Raw genomic sequence first — 20,272 nt, forward strand, 5'->3', positions numbered from 1 at the left:
AAAAAAAGAAAAAAAAAAAAAAAAACTTACAACAGTTGATCTGCAATACAATTATACTAAAACCACCTTCACCTTCTGAATTACTGTTATCCACTAAACTTCATTCCCAAAGAGGAGTTTTGATTTCTGAATCACTGTTACCTGCCAGTTTTAATTTTAAGAAGTTTAATGTAATGGTAACTGTTATAAGTGCTCTTAAAAGAAAGGCTAAGATGTTATTTATTCATTATATTTTGCAGTAATAAAATGACAAAAGCAAACACCCTAATGCCACTGGAGAAATCTTCATGTTTGCATTCACGTGAAAAGGAACACACATAGTGATATTGATTTTATGAAAGTAGAGTCATCTAGTGTAATAGCCAGATTATGATTATAGAAAAAGATGACTTTGTTTTATAGACCAATCGCATAATGTTATGATGATTTAGCAGATATTTGTGTCTTAAACCCCAGGTATTGAAAGGTGAAATAGATGTGCCACATATAGGCAGATCAATTTTTGATTGACTTATCTGTCTGTACTCTATGTGGACAAGTCAGGCAAGTGATTAATGATAAATATAGATGTTTAGCTATAATGAATGGAATATGTGGATATGAAACTTTCTGTAACAATTCCTTTAAAAATTACATTAAAAATGCAAGTTTCTAGTTCCTTTTTTTTTTTTTTTTTCCTGTCATTTTGCAAATATGTATAATTTGTTTAATGTTTTCAATTGTTATTACAGCTTGGCATGTGCTATTGTGTTTTCATTCTGCACAGTTATGAAAAAAAAAAAATCAAAAATCATAATTGGAGTGATTGTTTAAAGTCTGGATAGGCAACAAAAAGGAACTTCGGTTGGCTTTCTGTTTTTGCTTTTTCAGGTCAATAGTCAACACTGATTGAAATAATTGTGGTAGCTGAGCACTTGTAAAATTTCAATACATGAAAAAAATTCTTTAAAGTTGCTTTCCATGGAAAAATGTAAGATACACTTTTAAGATAAAGCTTATTGAGATGAAAAAGAAACAAAGATGTGGCCTTATATCATCTAATACACGTATCATTAACATTAGTAGAGGCATATGATGCAAGAAAGCGAGCTTATGCAACATCAGCCAAAAAAAACCCCTCCCATTTCACTTCTCCATTAATTCCAAATGCCTGTCTAGCTCAGTCTTAAATTTATTTTGGCTATTAGCTTCCACAACAAAAGATGGAAGCCTGTTCTACCAATCAACTACCCCACTGGCTGAAGGCAAATTTCCGCACATCTATTCTACAACTATTTTTCCTCAATTTGAAACCGCATAATGTTAACGGTGATTTAGCAAATATTTGTGTTCAAATCCCAGGTATTGGAAGGTGAAATAGCTGTACCATATACAGGCAGATCAATTTTTGATTGACTTCTGTCTGTACTCTATATGGACAAGTCAGGCAAGACTTGTCTTGTTAACTGTATTTAGTTTACATTACTATTTGATTGTAAATGTTGTTATTATAATGTATGGAGATAAAGATAAGAAGGCAGTACACAGTTTTCCTGTGGCATTTATGCATATTTTAAGTTGTAATTTGGATACAAGAGTCCATTACTAAAAATTGTTTTCTGATTTTCTTACCCTCATTTTAGTTGATTTTCACTGTGCTGAAATATCTTACATATTTAATTTTTGTGTGATTATTTTTTTTAAAACTGACTAGCTAATTTATGACTTTTTTTAAGCGATAAAAAAAAACATGAAACTCAAAGCTTCTAGAGAATGGGAAGTGCAGAACTTGTTCAGTGATTACACTGCTCAAAACAATTAAACAGCACGTAAAACTTGTTAGGTCCTTTGTGCAGAGAATCCAAGAATTAAAAGTACAATCATTGAATAGTTCCTGTTTATTTACTTATTATATTTGAGGTTTGCTCGCAAATAGTAATAATTTATGATTTATGTATAGTAATGATAATAGTAGATAATAATAGATAATAGTAATGATTTATAACAGAAAAAAAGTATAAAGCAATGCCTTTGTATAAGTATAAATAAAGCAAATAAATAAGTATAAATCTTAATGTGCAAACCAAGAATATTTAATTTCTGCATATCCCCATACTGTTGCCTGTTAACATGTGACATTCTATACAAAAAGAAGTCACAAATTCAGGAACATTACAAGGCACTGGTACCTATGTGAAGAACCCTATAAAGAATAGGGTTTTTTGCTTAGGTACCATGGAACAGGAGACCTTCATTACAGAAGCCACCAATCTCAATTATCAACAATCAGAAGATATAACTGCATTGGGATCGGTATGCAAAAGAGGAATGCTATGGAGACTGAGGACAAGTTTCATTAGACATTTGCAGTTGCTCTGCTAACTACAGTGACAATTGTTGTTGGTAATCACTGGGCCTTGAAAAATTTCAAGATCTGGTTACTACTGCCAAAAGTTAGTTACTGGCTTTGGAGGGTATATTTTAAAAAATTCTTCGGGAGCAGCCATTCCATAGTAAATTCAAGTTCTATAATTAGGTGAAAATACCTGAGTTTACCTTTCGTGTTAAATTACTAATTTCCCAAAGTGGTCTGTTCAACCTCACACTGGATAGCATGTTAATAAGTCAACTCTGAGAATTAAAAGCTTTTAAATTTCTGTTATTCTTATCTAAATTAAATTAATTATAAATGATATATTGAATACTACCAGCATGCTGAAGCAACAAATCAAGAAGGCATAAGAGATGTAGCAGATCTTGTTTCATTTGACTTTTTTTTGGACCCACCTGACTGTCAAATACTTTAAGATTTGTGACAGTTGATTAATTGCAAACTTCTTTGACCTATAGTCATGATGGGGTGGGGTGGGGTGGGAGGAAGAAAATTATTACTTAAGTTAGGTGATGTATGCAGTGCATTACACTTCAGGTGTTTGATTTCTTAGACCTAATTGAAAGTTTTCTTCTTTTGTAGTTAACAGAAGTGAAAATAACCAATTGTCTTATCAATTAATTCTAATCGGTTAACTTAATATAAAAAAAGTAATTTTTTTCACTTTACCATATGTACTTTATAATCAGCACCATGTGAAATGTAAACTGCATTTCATGCTGTGTTGTAATAAATCAACAAATAGCAATTATCACATATAGTATGCTGATGCTATGATCTTTATAATATGCTTTATTTCTTCCCAGATTTTAATGACAATTGAAATATAATACAAGTCATCTTTCTGCTATGATTAATATAAGCAAACAGTAATACAGGTAGCCCCGATTTACACTGGGATTGCGTTCCACTTCTTCAGGGTCATTAGCTGAAGCAGTGTAAATCAAGTTAGAATTACAGTGGATTCCGGTTATTTGGGCCACTGGTTAATTAGGGCAGCCATTTATTTGGGGTAAATCTTAAAAAACAGAACCCAATCGAGAAAATAACCAGGGTTTACTTCACTTCATTTTTGCTGATCTCAATTTGAGTTTATGCCCCCTCAGGTTCATAATCTGAGCAAGAGAAAGAATCCCATCAGCATTGAGCCTGCTCAAACTATTCAAGGCTTTATACATCTCAATCAGATCACCTCACAGGTGCCTGGTCCCCATATTGTCTTGTCTAACCAATTTGGTTAGACGAGACAATATGGGGTTACTGCTACCCATATGCATTTGCATTTGGCAATGTTAAACTTCAGCCTATCTGCCCAACTTTTCTACTTTTCTAGATCCTGTTGCAGTAGCATACTGTCATTAAAAATGCTACCAACCTTCATATCATCTGCAAATTTGGACATAAAGCGTAATATACCATTATCAATGTTATTGATAAATACAGAAAATAGCAGTGGGCTCAACACCGAACCCTGTGGGACTCCACTAATAACATTATTCCACGAAGACCAGCGCCCATTGATTACCACCCCCTGTCTTCTCCCACTCACCATCCTTTTATCCATTGTAGCAACTTACCCTTAATACCATTGTGCTCTAATTTGTACAGTAGTCTTCCATGCGCAACAGTGTCAAAAGCTTTCCTGAAATCCAAGTATATGATATCAAAATTATTTTTTGCATCCAGTTCCTTTGTAACCACATCATAATAGCCAATCAAATTTGTCAGACAAAACTTTCCTTTAACAAACCCATACTGTGTCTGAATGATTACTGCAGTCTTGTTTAGATGATCTTGCAATGCTTCATTAACCAGCGACTCCATTGTTTTCTTCAGAACAGAAGTTAAACTAACAGGTCTGTAATTACTTGTCACCCTTCGATCCCCCCCCCTTGTGAATATTTGCACATTTCCAGTCCATGGGGACTTCTCCTGAGTCCAAGGATGCTCTCTTAATTATGGCTAAGGGTTTGCTTATTTCCTTTGTGCCTCCTTTAATATAACTGGATAGATCCCATCCACCCCAGGTGCCTTTCTTATGTTTAACTTCAACAATTTCTCCTCCGCTTTGCTCTCAGTTATTACAAAATCATTAAGCATCCTGCTACAATTTGATAACTTTTGTGTGAATGTAGATGCAAAATACTCATTCAGTTTGTTTGCTATCTGAGCAGGATCATCAACAGTTGAACCATCGATATCCAGTGGACCAATCAGAATCAACCCCTTCCTTTTAGAGTTTATATAAGTAAAGAAATCCTTGCTGTTTTTCTTAGCATCTTTTTTTGCCAAAGATTTCTTGTAATCTGCCTTCGCCTACCTAACCTCCTTTGTGACTTGATTACAGACTAGCTTATATCTGCCATAGGCTTCTGTGTCGTCTGATAATTTATATGCATTTTTGTTCTCCGCCACGAATCTCATTAGTTCATTTGACAACCATTTAGGCCTAAACCTTGAACAATATTTCTTAATAGATATGAAACGTTTAGTAGCTTCCACGATTAATTCCTTGAATGCTTCACTAAAAAAGCCTCTGTGGTCAGCAAATCTATCCATAATTGATGCTGCCAACTCTGACCAATTATAACTTTATAAACATAGATAAAATTAAATTACAAAAAAAAATAAATAAATAAAATACACAAAATCAACTGTAAAATATAATATAATTTAAAATACAAAAAAGCATTAAACCCGTACTACTCTAAAACTTAAGCTTTCGGCAGCATCTGCTGCCTTTCTCAATATAAGTAGTGCTGCATCAACAATTCATAGCAGACCCTTGAATGCTTCCCACTTAGAATTTGCTGTTGGTAACATCATCAGTTGGTTCCAGCGCCTCCATAGCCAGGTGGGCAGGAACAACAGTGCGTAGCATACGCTTATTGATTAGACCGGGGTTCGAGCCCGTGATCACCAAATATGGAGGATGCGGAAAGGTCAGGGAATGACCACTGCATATCCCCGGAGCAATATGGCCTTAGTTACTAATGCTCCTAAAAACCAAATAAACAAACAAACAGTTGATTCCACTGTACAGAATTTAAAAACTGTCTGAGACCACAGTAGTCACCTTTACAGAAGCAAAAACCCTTTCCTTTATTATTTATTAGGTAATTATATCTTTCAGTAAATCCCACATCAGTACACTGTGATCACTGCTGATGACCAGATCAAGTGTATTACCCTCTCTGGTTGCCTCTCGAACATGCTGCTGCAGAAAACAATCATCCAATAAATCAACAAAAGTCTTACTAGTGTGGGAGTGACCAACCCACAAGTTCCAGTCAATATCTGTGAGGTTAAAATCGCCCATTATTACTAGGCCAGTATTACTAGCCCACTCTATTTCTCTCTACAATTGTTCGTTGTACTCATTTGAGTCATTAGGCCTATAACACACTCCTACTCTTTATTTTTGCTTTCACAGTGCTTATGTCACACCAGACTGACTCAACAGTGCACTTCTTTTGATTTTGTTTTTCTTAATTAACAGCATAACCCCTCCTCCTTTCCTGTACACATTGTACTCCCAAAATTCCAATTCTGTATTCCTAATATCTGTGTGCACTGCATCTCTGATATCCCAACAATATCAGCCTTTGATGTCTTGACCAACATTTCAAATTCATCAAATTTATTTTTTATACTTCTAGCATTGGTGTACATGCACCTATTCTTAGTTACCCAAACACATCCCATATACCCACCTGTTTTACGATGATTGCCATCAGTCCCTTAAACCCCCTGCAGCCCTCGCTCCAGGCTGCTGCTTATTCTAATAGAAGTAGTGCAAGAATCACATTCACCTCTGCCTGCGTCTACTTTTAACCTTTTAGTCTGTGAATCCCCCCCCCCCCAAGCTAGCAGTTTTCCGCCCACTTACCACTCCCTCAATAGCATCAGCAAATATTCTTGCACCCTTTCTATTTAAATGTATCCCATCCCTGTAAACAAGCACAGACCATGCTGAACATTCCCTCCAGGGCCAAATTGATTGACAAGGCTCTTATCATGTACTCCCTTATGTCATGTCTGGGCAGAATTGCACACTTTCAAATTTAACCCTAACTCACGACTTTTTTTTTTTTTTGCAATATTGACCTGTACTTTTGAAGGCTAATTGTTTGTAGTGCTGTAGATTCACAATATGTGAACAGAATGTCAAAAACAAATAAAGAACTATAATTTGAAGTGTGTGGTAGCCGGAGTGAGGGTAAGGTTGTCAATCTAGTCACTCAGCCTCTCAGATTATAGCCAATAAATTTTCGTACTTCACATCATCAGCTATAAATATTTGGTAGTAATTGAGGATTGTACAAATTGGGGATTAATTCCTCCTCTACAATAACTTTCAAGTTCTAGTTCCATGATGACAGATGGCTTTATATATATAAAAGAGATTAAGAGCCTATTTGCACTATTAAATTTTTTACTGCTTAACAAGACACTGGCATATGCCATTTGTATTATATTGGTTTGGCTTATATCCTCTGTGGCATAATTGCTTGCTTAATAAATAAATGTATTAATTTCTCCCCAAAGTAAACAGTCTTTTGTTAATTGGGTTAATTATGAGCTTAGCAAACTTGAACTCTTGAGATTTTACTGTATCATGATATTGATCACAGTCAATTGCTGTGTGACATGCACAAATTACTGAAAAATGCGTTTATCCAAATTTTTACAGTAGAGAAAAATAAATAACTATGGGAGAATACAGCAGGAGCTGCTGTATTCTCCTTTTTTCTTGAATTAACTAGGTAATGACCAGTATGGATATTGAATGATTGATATTTCCACTGAAATTAGCAGAGTCAAGATTTTGAGTGTCATTGGTAGACCTGAAAATAGTGGTACACACTGAAATGGTTCATGTGTTTGATAGTATCCCCAAAATATGTTATCACTGGAAGTAATTTCAACAGACTGGAACAGTATGAAGAGGAGGTAAAGGTTGTCTGCCAGAAGATAGCCACTTTAACTCTGCTATAAGTTCTTCAGAACTACAATAAGATATACATCAGCCAAAATAATACAAAATAATCTTTTTAGAAGAGGCCAGTAGTTTTGTTCCTTTGACTACTTGAACTGTTGGACTGTGCAAGAACATTGGCTGGGGCAACTTGTAACCTGAATTCAATCAATAAATCCTTATCTGGAAGAAATGTGCAGAAATGCATCTGTAGTGGGAATGAACTTATAGATCTGAGAGGCATTTTCTTTCTGCATACTGCGAGAATTTGAGAATGCTTAGTTTTTGTGGATGATGCCTTCATAGTGCATGGTCTTGGCCACCTTGCTCTCCCCACCTTAATGTGATTGAGAAAGTGTATTACTGCTCAACTGACTACTCCTGCCAACAGCTACAGCAGAGGTGCCCACACTGTGTCTGAGCCCTTCTGCCAGAAAGGTTTACCTGGCCTGTAAAAGAATTTTTAACATTACCACCAAATTAGCTAACTGGGGCAAAATATGTAACTACAACATCACTGGCCATCAGTTAGCTGCAAGTGCTTTGAGATCATTTCTGGTAGTAGTAGTATTTATTTTTTTATTTCTAATTAAATTAAATATTTTCTTAAATTTAAATGTTGCAGTTCAGTTAAGTTTTTTATATCTGTCATGTGAAGTGGCTTTCTTTCCCATTGTTTCCTGTCTTATCATGGAATTTATTGGGAGGATCTTTCTGTTTGCTCCATTATTGTCTGTTCTGGAGCAAACTGAACTGTCTGTTTGCTCCATAACTGTCACATTTTGCTGATTGGCCACAATCTTAGGGTGATTAGTACATCAATGGGTGTTACCAGTGATCACTTATTGTTCACTTTCATGTATTTGTTATTTAAATTCTTTGCAAAATGTTGTTTACTTAACTCAACATTTTGCTAACTTTTCCCTTCAGTAAATTGGAAATTAAGATAATATAGGAACATCCATGTTGAATTTGCAGAACGGTATCAATCTCAAGCTTCCCTAATTGTTTTGAGCACTGTGGCCAAATCTAAATAGTTTAAAAATTAGCATGATAGTTTGTATAATCTTTGTGTTTGAAAACTAACATTATGTATTTTACTACTGTAGAAGTTAGAAATGTTTGAATATTACTATCATTGTATGCATGATTTGTTTATAATTATTTGCTCTTACTATTACATTTTTATTGTTCTGCATGATTAACATTTCATTGATTTTAGCGATTGGCACTGTTATTTACTGGACTTATTCTTCCCTTCTATTTCCTAAAGCTGTGAAAGCATTGCTGGTGAGAGCTAACCATGATTTAACACTGATCCTATTTCCCCAGAAATCATCAAGCATGAGTAGATCTTTAGTGAGATAGTTTTGTTTCCATTTTCTACCACATATACAGGTAGAGTAAGTACTAGCAGTAGAAAGAACACTTTATCAAGCAATTAAGCTATATATAATTAATGCTCATTTTACACAAGTTGGATAGAACCAGTGAGCCTTTTTTTAGCATTATTATATACAGGATGAGTCAGAATTATATATGACCACTTTAAATAGCAATGTTTTTGTAAACAGAATGGACAATTTCTATAAAAGGTCATTCGTTTTAAAGTTCAACAGTTAAGTATTTAACAAACTTTCATTGGAAGTTTTACTGATGACCCGCTGCTGTGAATAATCAATTAACATTTGAAGAATGGAAGTGCATTCTAAAATGGTACTGCATGTGTGAAAACCTTGTGTGGGAATGTTAATATGGGCCAAAGCTACCAATTCAGATAACAATAACCTACCTGTGCTGATAGGTTTTGAAGAATTTGGAGCTGTTCACAGATTAGTATGGAAAGCTGTGGGAGGCAAAGAACATCAAGAAGTGCCAAAAACACTCCCTGTGACCAGTCACCCACAAGGTTGCATTTCCAATAACTGCATTTGAATGCGTCGTAAATCTGAATAAACAATTCAAATGTGAAAGAACCTCAGTGCATGATGAAGAAACCCTTCACACCAGCAACTACTGTAACGGAAGAGAATGTTGCAAAAATTTGGCATTAATCCGGGAAGGTCATCATATTAACGTCAAATAACTAGATACAGAGCTCCAAATTAGTGTAGGGTCTAACATCATCAACTGTTGCATATGAGTAAAGTGTCTGCTAGATGGGTTCCCACACTTCTCACCCCTTACCAGAAGACAAAGGGCACAATGTGCACATGAAATGTGCCAGGAAAAGCAACAGGAGCTTTTTCATGGCTATATCCATTACTATGATCCCGAAACTAAACAGTGGAAGCATGCAGAATCACCTCATCCCCAAAAAAAGCCAACAGTGCAAACCAAATGCTGCCAAGGTTGATGCTGTAAGTTTTGTGGGAACAGTATGGTGTAATACTAACAGGTTAACTTTGTAAGGACTGTACTCTGACAATGATGTATTATTCCAACATTTTCACAAGGCTACATGCTGCTATAAAAGGAAAAAAATATGGAGAAAGTTGTCAAAAAGTCTGTGCCTGCTCCACAATAATGTCTCTGCACATTCTTCACATGCTGCAGTGAGGTGTGCCCAGAAATGTGGGTTTGAAATACTTCCACATCTTGCTTATTCTCCCGACCTTGTACCCTCAGATTTCTACTTCTCTTCTGCCCTTTGCTTGTGGTGATGAGGTGATTTCTGCTGCTGAGTTGTAGTTTGAAGGACAGTCAGAGGACTTCTACAAAACTAGTCTGCTTGAAGTGTGTATTGAGAGGTGGAAAAAATGTCATTTCATCTATGTTGAAAAAGTGTAATACATGCTGTTTGTTTCAGCCTTCTATCACAACTTTTGGGTGAATACAGATCTTTTCTGAACTCCTTGTGCTTTCAACAGGGTGGTGCAACCCCACATTTTCATTTTGCTCTGGCTACCTGAACAGTGAATTTCCAAAACAGCAGATAGGTTGGGAAGGGATTTTTCAATGTGCCTTCCCCCCCACCCCAACTTACGTCTCTAGGCACCTCTGTAGCCAGGTGGGCAGGAGCAGCAGTGCGTAGCACATGCTTCTTGATTAGACCGGGTGTTGAGCCCGTGACCACCAAATACAGAGGATGCGGAAAGCTCAGGGAATGATCACCACATATCTCCGGAGCAATATGGCCTTGGTTGCTAATGTTCCTAAAAACCAAATAACAACAACAACATAGGCACTACTATGGAGATACTTTAAGGAAGTCACAGCACAAATACTATACACTGTTGGATTTGTTGTTGATGATGCAACGGAAAGCAGGCAGAATTACAGCTGACAGTTTTGGACTGAGGAATGATGCCGACCATAAATTTGTGGGAGGGTGGACATGTTCAGCATCTGATGTAACTTCTATAATCCATCCTGTTTCTACATATTTAAAATCTTGTTAATGTTTTCTCAGCCTTTCTGATATAGTATAGATCAGCACTTATACATAATTTTGACTCACCCTATATATATAAAAAGTAAAAATGGTTCTTAAAAATTTATTTGAATATTTATATTGATAATTTGTAAATTTATCAGAACTCTTAGCATTTACTGTCATAATTTTATTTTTCTTTGATAATTCACAGAGACACTAAAAGGTAGCCTCACCAGTGAAGCTGTCTTCCAATCTTTACTGCAAGCCTCTCCTTCTAGCTTACAATTCTTTTTTCTTTCGAGCTTCCTTGGGCCTGTTTTGTAGTGGTGGGATTTTTTATTTTGATTTTCTGATAGTTTAATTTTCATTTTATTATGTAATGATTAATATACTTTTTTTTTTCTTACAGTAAATATATGAAGAATGAAGTTCTCTGTGTATTAAAATCACCCAATAAAAAAATCCTATTCATACTGGTGATGTTATTACTTTGTACTTTTGTTTACATGCTGACACAGGTGACTTTTTTCATTACTCTCCCCTACCCCAGAGAAACTAAAAATTCCCCCCATACAGAAATGAAATGTTGAATATTATTCATTTCATCTGATTTTAAAGTTTTGAAGAGAACAGTAATTTGAATATCTGTGCGGCTTAATTTTTAATAAAAATACATGAAGCAAAAGTTTTTTTTACCAGTTGAAAGAAAAATTAAGGGGCAAAAAAAAAAAAAAAAAAAAAAGAATTTCTACTGCCACTTACAACTGCTTTATCTCACCTCATCAGTTCTGTGAAACATAAATCCATAGTACAGGCAAACCTCACATAACATGGTATTTTTGAGCGGAGAAAACCCTGCTATTAAGTTGGGTGTAATTTTTCAACATTTCTATTTTTTATTTTTTGTGAATCCCCACTGTTGACATGCAAAAAAAAAAAGAAATTCCTGTATTTTATTTTGTTGGGAAATCCTGTGCTATTGAACTTGTGCAAAACAATAAAAAAAATTGTCAAATTTTAAAGATTTTGTACCGTTATTTATTTTTTTATTGTTTATAAATTTTTCTTTTCAGTATGTTTTACAGATAACACTGTAGTTTGGTTCCTACAAAATCTCATGTAATGCGAAACTGTGTTATATGGGACTAAGAACCAGTACAAAAAGAGGTTTTACGTTCTAAAAGCTGACAAAATCTCCCCCCCCCCTTCCCGTTTTTTTTTTTTAAATAACTATCAAACTTAATTTTTTATAGTAGTAATAGCTGAACCTTACAAACTGATAATTATATGTCAGGTACTGTATGTTTGTTTAATTTTCTTCCTCTTCATCACTGCTAAGCACAATCTCTTCTGAAGAATCTAGATTTTGTGTACCTTCTGGATGCTTCAGAGTCAGTTTTTTATGGTCTCAAACAAGCACAACTTCAATAGCGCAGAACCTAAACCCAGGGATCTCCAAGCAAAATACAGTGGACCCCTGCTTAGATATCAAACACAAATTTAACTTTATTACCTTACCAATTAACAAAGCTAAATGATATGTGAAAATCTGAAGAATCTTTTCCAGTAAGCAAAATAAAAATAAATTTACACTTACATAGCTTGATTAATACATACTGTAATAGGTACATACTAATTGATATTTCTGTTAACTGACTTTTTTATTATTATTATTATTTGGTTGTAAAATGATAAGCAATTAATAACAAAGAACACGGCATGCACAAGTTGCAGCAACATGGTACGCACAAGTGAGATATGGAGTAATGAGTTTATGAAAATTTTTTTTTTTTTTTATACGATTGAATATTTCATGAAGACGAAACATTTCACCACAATAATGTGAAAACCCACAGAATTCCGGCTTGTCAGTACTATGGCAAATGCAAGAAGCTTTACCACCCGTTTATTATTGTTTTATGGTCATGACCTCCAGAAATGTGCTTTGGAAAAATAACACGAAGGCAATAACGATTAGCGAGTCAACAGCGGGGATTCACCAAAAGGAATGGAAACATTTAAAATTACATCTAACATAATTGCAGGGTTTTCCCAGCACAAAACCTCAAAAATACTGTGTTATGCAAGATTTCCGCAATTTTCAAACTGTGTTATATAAGTACAGCGTTGTAGAAGTACCATCTTATACGGGAGTTACTTATATTGCACTTCATTCTTAAGAACCGTATTGGAATAATTTCTTTGTTGTGAATTAAATTCCAGTCCTAAATTATGTCTAAGGAAAGTAAAAAAAAAAAGCACCACTCAAAAACAAACTTTATTTCTCTAGATCAAAGGTATAAATTTTGGATTGTTTTAAAAAAGGGGAAAAGGTATCATACGGTGCAGAAAGTTAAAATGAACCGAAAATCAGAACTGCTGTTGCTTTCATTTCCAAAAATATGACAGCTTGTCCCTGAGCAGCATTAATTGAGAAAGTGGAAAAGCACTCAGTATTTGGATTGGCGATAGCAGTAAAAAACGGATCCACTGGACAGCAATGTAATTAAATAAAGGGCACCAAAAATTACAACCATTCAAAGGAAAATGGAGAATCTTCTGTTAATCCAGAGTTTGTTGCCATTAAAGTTTGGTTTAAGTGATTTAAAAACCACTTCTCATTACATATAAGAATTCAAGGGGAAAGCACATTGGCTGATAATGAAGCTGCCACGAAGTATGCAGAGGAATTTCAAAAAATTATTGAAGAGCCACGGATACACACCACATCAAAGGGAAAACTGCACCAGCTTTTGAGGCATCAAAAAATCGTGTAACATTACATATGTGCAGTAACGCATCAGGAGATTACATGATAAAATCTATGCTAGTTTATAGATCCTCATGCAATGATTATGAGTAGGGTATATAGAAAAGCAAATGAAAAAACAAACTTAAAAATTTACAAAGGTCTATTAAGCAAACCAACCCAGATTCCCGATTTTTTTTTAAAGAGCAGAAGAAAGTTCAGAAGGTGAAGATATTGCAGAACAGAGAAAGCACTCATTTGACTGCTTAGCAGCAATGAAGAGGAAGAAAATTAAAAATTAAATGAATATACATTATCTGACATATATGTATTACCGGTTGTAAGACATTTGTTCTAGCACTAAACTACCCAGTTGATAAAGGCAAATTTCTGCAACCTTTCTCTGAATTTATGCCCCCCCCCCCCCCCCTCAAATGTGCATAGTCTGAGCAAGAAGAATCCCATCAGTATTGACCCTACTCAGTCCATTCAATCTGTCCTCCATACTCATATCTTTTATTTTATACCAAAGGTTTCCCCGGCTTGGGAAAACTAAGGTGTACAACCTTTCTGATGTGCTTAATTAAATCAAAACAATAAAGAAATCACATTCTTGTGTCAACAGATAACAGTTACAAGTACTATGAAACACCAGTTGTTAATACCACTTCTACAATTGTATTTTCTATACTTTCAAATCACATTAAATCTAATTGGCAATCCTTTTGTCATTTCAAAATAAACAAAAACACCTTAGTCATGTATCAAACATTAAACTTCCAGTCCTTTAAAAAATTGTGTAGAATGTATCACAAGCATTCTCTTCTATAATGCTTTTAGAACTTGTTTTTGGGTATTCATTAAAAGAAATATACCTCTGTTAAGATATGAATGATCCTTTGTTCAAAACAGTGAACAGATTCTCAAGCATTACTGTTAAATCTTTTGAAAAATTGCAAGCACATTTTAAAATTCTTCTCTTGATTTTGCATAAACTAATTGGACATCCCGATCTAGGATATTAGAGACCCTTGTATTTTCTCAGACATACTGGGATGAGTGGCAATAATCTAGTCTGTTCAAATGCCTCTTATCATATAGTGTATTTCCAGTCTATAAGAGGGAAGCTGAAGTCACCCATAATGAGACGGTTGTACTTGGTAGTCCATTCAAGTTCCTTGAAGAGATTTCTGTCATATGGTTTATAACGTTCCTCCATTATCTTCCTTTTAGTACAAGTGATTGATGCAGAACATCCTTGGGGCAACTCAACCAAGTAAATCTGATAGGTCACAAGAAATGCAATGCAGAAGTGACGTCATCTGCAGCTTCCACCAGAGGCAAATTATCGTAACTTGTATTGTTGCAATCATACTTCTTGCAGCTGCCATTTGATTGTAGCCATTCAAATGGGTAATTACACTATTTGCTTGGATTTCACTAACCTCTTCCACGCGAAGGATGTTTCACATAAAACCATCTACCACACCAACTTAACATCTGTGTTACTTCTATATGATTCATGGTTGGTTCTTGTCCCTTTCAAGCAGTTTTCCATCAGAAGCATTCATCACTGTCTTATATTCAATAATAATAAAATGGTCACATACATGCACTGCAAAAGTAAAAATACTTTGTTCAGAGAGAATCATTTTGAAAGCATAATTCCTAAACATCATACTTCTGAAGTTTGGCACAGTAGTTAACTTCCTTTATAGGAAAATACAACTTCACTGAAAATTTATGGTTTCATATAGCACTAGGTTGGAGGGATTGAAATCAGGAATCCTCTTTCAATACTGTCCCCATAAAAATATAACTACTCCACATCACTACATACTGCAGGGGAGGGGGAGCAAAAATTATTCAGCCTCACAGGTTGCAATACTGAATTATTTTGCCATATCTTTTAAAACTTTCATTAGCTGTATTTTCAATATGGGATATACTGGCCATTCATAATTTTCCAATAAAGTTTTACTTTTCATTTCAAATCAACACATTTTAGGCAAAGGTGGGTGGCCTTTGAAAATAATTCACTGTATACCGAATTGTTTGGAAAAGCTATTTCATTCATTCAAGACTTACAAACTACTAATAAGGAAAGTTAACTGGGACCTAGAAATATTTGTGTGTTTTTCATTAAAATAAATAGCATTTCACTGTATCTTTATTTTTTACATTTATTAGTTTTGATATTTCCTTAATATAACACTAAGTAAATCATTGCCTACAGAGTGGCAGAAAGAAAATATCACATTTTAAACAGAGCAAACTGAAAATCAACATTTTAGTTGATTCCTGTAAGTCACTTAAAAGACTGAAAACTATTGTCTATACTTTAACCAGAAAACTCTAGCCATATCTGTAAATGGTGTAGCACTTTCCTTAGATGTTACTGGAATTCGAAGAAATCTTCTGATTTGAGGAAATTGAATTATAATATTTTGTCCAAGTCCAAAAATACTTGAGTACAGCCAGTACAACGTTATACACTGCAAAATTAAAGATTTAATTGAAGAACCTGCTATATGCAAAGCTCCATACCAATTTTAAGTAAATAACACATTTATCAGATATATATGAATGTAATGGCTAAAATTATGAGCACTTTGAGATGGAATGTACTTCACAAGTGGATAAAGGATACAAATATATCTGTCCACTCATGAAAGCAAATGTACAAATACCTAGGGGATTTTTTTTTTTTTTTTTTTTTTTGCTACAAAGCTTATGGCATAGGAATCCCAGCATGTTTTACAAATTGACATTCTGCTAGTTAACTGCTGTCAAAATCTTGCTAATGTTCACATTATAAAAATAGAACTGACTGGTTCACACAATAGATAAATATAAAGGGACAGGCTGATGATTTTTTTAAACTATTTTTTAAAACTTGCATATATAATTATAAAAATATTACATCATTCTTTTCAAATATGTCAACATGGTTTGAAACTGAATGTTTTTTTTGTTTTTTCATTTAATGGACTTAGTGTCATGAAATGGAAATTCCTCATTCTGTTTTTTGTTGGGAAGTCATGTATGGACTTTAAAATTCTGGTATGGTTTTAAGGTTAATACAAAGCAGCGGATGATTTTAAAATTCTTAAAAAGTGGTGTGATGGCATCCCACCGTACTGAGCACTGCCAATCACTGAAGTCAGGCTAACCAGTCTACAGTTAGCTACTTTGCTCTTGGAACCACTTGCAAGGTTGGCAACGTGCTAGCATTTTTCCATGCTTGGGTGTAACGAAGTCCTCGTGGTTAACCTTTGTGGTCTAATATATTCCCCTGACACCTTCTAAACAACCAGGTATATGAAATTTATCCCAGGGCTTTTCGAGTTGAAATCCTTAGATGTGCTACTATAATAATATATACATTCAGTTATGTATGCACCGATTCACACTAATCGAATTGCAACTGTGTAAGTATACAGTCCTGCAAAAATAAACTTCATTACCAATTTTAATTTTAAACCTTTTCAGCCAATGTTATGTGGTAGCACAGTGTTGTCAATTACAAATTCTGCTTTCCCGTTGTGCTGGCATAATTATTGTTGCCATCTATTAATACTTCATAAAAACAATGTGAAAAAGTACATTAATGTTTATGTTAAATTGTTAACAGCAAGCAGCAGTTTTTCAACATTTGGAAAGTATCTGTAATTCTGTCCAGACACGATAGGAGGAAGTATATGATGAGATCAATCAATTCAGCAAGGCTCATGGGGTAGAATTTTTCTCAGCATGGTTTGTGCTTGTTAACAGGAGAGACTGCATCTACAGGGATGGGATACACTTAAAATAAAAAGGATACAAGAATATTTGCTGATGCTATCGAGGCAGTGTTAGGTGGGTCGGAAAACTGCTAGCTTGGGGGAGGGATTCACAGAATAATAGATTAACAATAGCCACAAGCAGAGGTGAAAGTAATTCTAGCACTGCTTTTGGAATGAGTAGCAGTCTGAAAAGCAAGGTGTTTGGAGTCATCATGGAACAAGTAAATACATGGGTTGTGTTACGATAACCAAGAGTAAGAACAGGTGCATGTATACTTGCATGTACACCAAAGGCAGCAGTATAGTAAATAAATTTGATGAATTTAAGGTGCTGGTGAAGACATCAAAGGCAGATGTCGTGATATCAGAGAGGTGATGTCACACAGATAAGGAATTGAGAATTTGGGGAGTACAGGCAGGATAGGAGGGGTGATGCTGTTAGTTAAGAAAAATCTAAGGCACTGCATCCAGTTGATATGGGTGGACAGTGCAATGCTGGGTCAGTTTGGTGTGACATAAGCAGTGATGAAAGCAAAATTGAGAAGAGTGTGTTATAGGCCTAAAGAAATCTGATTATTACAATGTACAGAGAAATAGTGGACCAGTAAATCAGATTGTCTTATAATGGGGAATTTTAACTTCCCAGATACAGACTGGAACTTGTTAGTTGGTCACTTGCACACTAGCAGGAAGTTGTGGATTTATTTGATAATTCTTTTTCTGCAGCAGCATGTTTGAGAGGCAACCAGGCGGAGTAATACTCTTGATATGATTATTCATGCATTAAGAATCTGCAGATAAAGGAACCACTAGGTGTCAGTGATCACAGAGTACTGCTGTGGGATTTACGCAAAGATGTAACTACCATGAGGGGGAAAAGGAAAGGTTTTTGCTTTCAGAAAGGTAACTACAGTGGTTTTGGAGATTTTTTAAATTCTGTACAGTGTTGCTTGGGATGTCTGATGATATTACCATCAGCTTTTCATACCATCTAAGAAATACTGTTTAAGGTTTAGGCCTACATGAATGTCAGATGAACTAATGAGACTTGTAGCAGTGAAAAATGCGTGGGATACATATAAATTATCAGGAGACAGATGCTTATGATATATATAAGATAGTCTGTAATCAAGTCACAAAGGAGGTTAGGCAAGTGAAGGCAGATAAGAAATCTTTGACAAATAAAAAAAAAAAAAAAAAAGACTTCTTATGTAAACTGTAGAGGAAAAGGGATGAATCAGATTGGTCCACTTGATATTGACAGTTGGACTGTTGAGGATTCTGCTCAAGAAGCTGACAAATTGAATGAGTTTTGCATCTACATTTGCACATGGAATTCTGTAGGGAAGTGGAGACCAGAAGCTTAAACGCGAAAAGGGAGTTAAATGATTTTCTAATAACTGAGAGCAAAGTGGAGGAGAAATTGCTGAAGTTAAACATAAGGAAGGCACCTGGGGTGGATAGGAACTATCCAGTTATATTATAGGAGACAGCAAAGGAAGTAAGCAGGCTCTTAGCCATGATTATGAGGGCATCCATGAACTGGAGATGTGTAAATGTATCCCCAATTCACAAAGGGGATTTCGAAGGGTGTTCTGTTCTGGCCAAAACAATGGAATCTGGTTAAAGAAGCACTGCAAGCCCATCTAGACATGACTGCAGTTATAGTTCAGACACAGCATGGGTTTGTTAAGGGGAAGCCTACTCTGACCAATTTGATTGGATACTGTGATGTGGTCACAAAGGAATTGGATGCAAAAAGTAATTTTGATATAATATACAGTAAACCCCCGCTATTCGCGGTCGCTGATTTAATATAAAACGAAACCTAAAAAATGTGAATTTTAAAGCGCCGTGAACATTTTCCGCCATAAAAAAACATGGGCGTGGCTAAAATTATCTTTTCCAGTCAAAACAGCGCTCAGTGGGTGGGGGGAGAGGGGTGACAAAATCCCGGCGTGGATGTTTCTCGCTACTCATTGTTCAGTATGTGTTATGCGCTTGTCATGGAAGGTTTCGTCGTTTGCTTTTAATTTATATGCTTATAAATTTATAAATTGATATGCTTACAAAAGTGATAAATATACCGTTTTGCAGTGTAAAACAGACTTTTTCAAGTGTGTTAACGGAAGAAAGTGACTTTATTGTGGACAAGTTCTTTCTAACCCGTAGAAAAATATGGCTACGAATAACAAGGGAAATGTGAAAAGATCAAAGGTGATGACATTAGCGAATAAAATTGAGTTATTAGACAAAATTTCTAATGGTGAAAGTGTCCTCAGTGGCGAAACATTATAAAATCAATGAGTCAACGGTACGATCAATCTAGAAATCGGAAGAAAAAATCCGCCGTAGTGTCCGTGAAAATGCGCTAATTGCTTCAAAAATTTGCTCTAACTCGTGATGTTAATTAGAAAAAATGGAAAAAGCTTTAAATCTGTGGATAGAAGACCAAACTCAAATAAAATTCCGTTAAGTTCACTCATCATTCGTGAAAAGGCAAAACTCCTTTATCAACACTTTAGCAAAACTGGTGATAGCACTGGCGGGATAAGTTTTTTAGCTAGCAAAGGCGCTGGTTTGAAAGATTTGTTTGAAATTTCTAATAAATATTACATTTAATATTAAATTATTTCTTATTTTCATTACGATGCCATATGCTTGCATTTCACTATGTACTGTCTATGTACATAGTCATGAAGATACATATAATACATACATAGACAAAATTTTAGATTAGTTTTTCTTATATATTTCATACTCTGGAACGGAACCCCTTTATTACTACGGGAGCCATAACTCAGTATTCGCGGCATTTCTCAGGAACGTAACCCCCGCGAATAGCGGGGGTTTACTGTACTTGGATTTTAGAAGAGCTTTTGACACTGTTGAACATGGAAGGCTCTGGAGCAGTATGGCATTAAGGGCTTGTTTGTTATTTGGTTTTTAGGAGCATTAGCAGCTAAGGCCATATTGCTCCGGGAATATGCGGTGGTCATTCCCTGACCTTTCC

General features: G+C 35.2%; 2 protein-coding genes across 4 annotated transcripts in view; one reads left to right on the top strand and one right to left on the bottom strand.

The window, feature by feature from the left end:
* Positions 1 to 11,198, top strand: part of RpS24 (ribosomal protein S24) — a 55,445-nt gene extending 44,247 nt beyond the window's left edge. The window contains exon 5 of one of the 2 annotated variants that reach the window (XM_090378830.1): positions 11,135 to 11,198. In XM_090378830.1, the coding sequence (XP_090234956.1) occupies positions 11,135 to 11,137 (3 nt within the window). In that variant the 3' untranslated portion in view covers positions 11,138 to 11,198. Of the gene's footprint in view, positions 1 to 10,936; positions 11,070 to 11,134 lie in introns of those variants that run through there. The other variant, XM_090378829.1, reaches the window with a different exon arrangement.
* Positions 11,199 to 15,787: 4,589 nt separating this feature from the next.
* LOC150081725 (cytochrome c oxidase assembly protein COX18, mitochondrial) overlaps positions 15,788 to 20,272 on the bottom strand; it is a 68,753-nt gene continuing 64,268 nt past the window's right edge. For both annotated transcript variants that reach the window (XM_090379598.1, XM_090379596.1), the window contains exon 6: positions 15,788 to 15,969. In XM_090379598.1, the coding sequence (XP_090235724.1) occupies positions 15,802 to 15,969 (168 nt within the window). In that variant the 3' untranslated portion in view covers positions 15,788 to 15,801. The remainder of the gene's footprint in view (positions 15,970 to 20,272) is intronic.

This window comes from Mastigoproctus giganteus, chromosome 8, assembly GCF_048544385.1.
Source record: "Mastigoproctus giganteus isolate SK-2022 chromosome 8, ASM4854438v1, whole genome shotgun sequence".
Lineage (NCBI taxonomy): Eukaryota > Metazoa > Arthropoda > Arachnida > Uropygi > Thelyphonidae > Mastigoproctus > Mastigoproctus giganteus.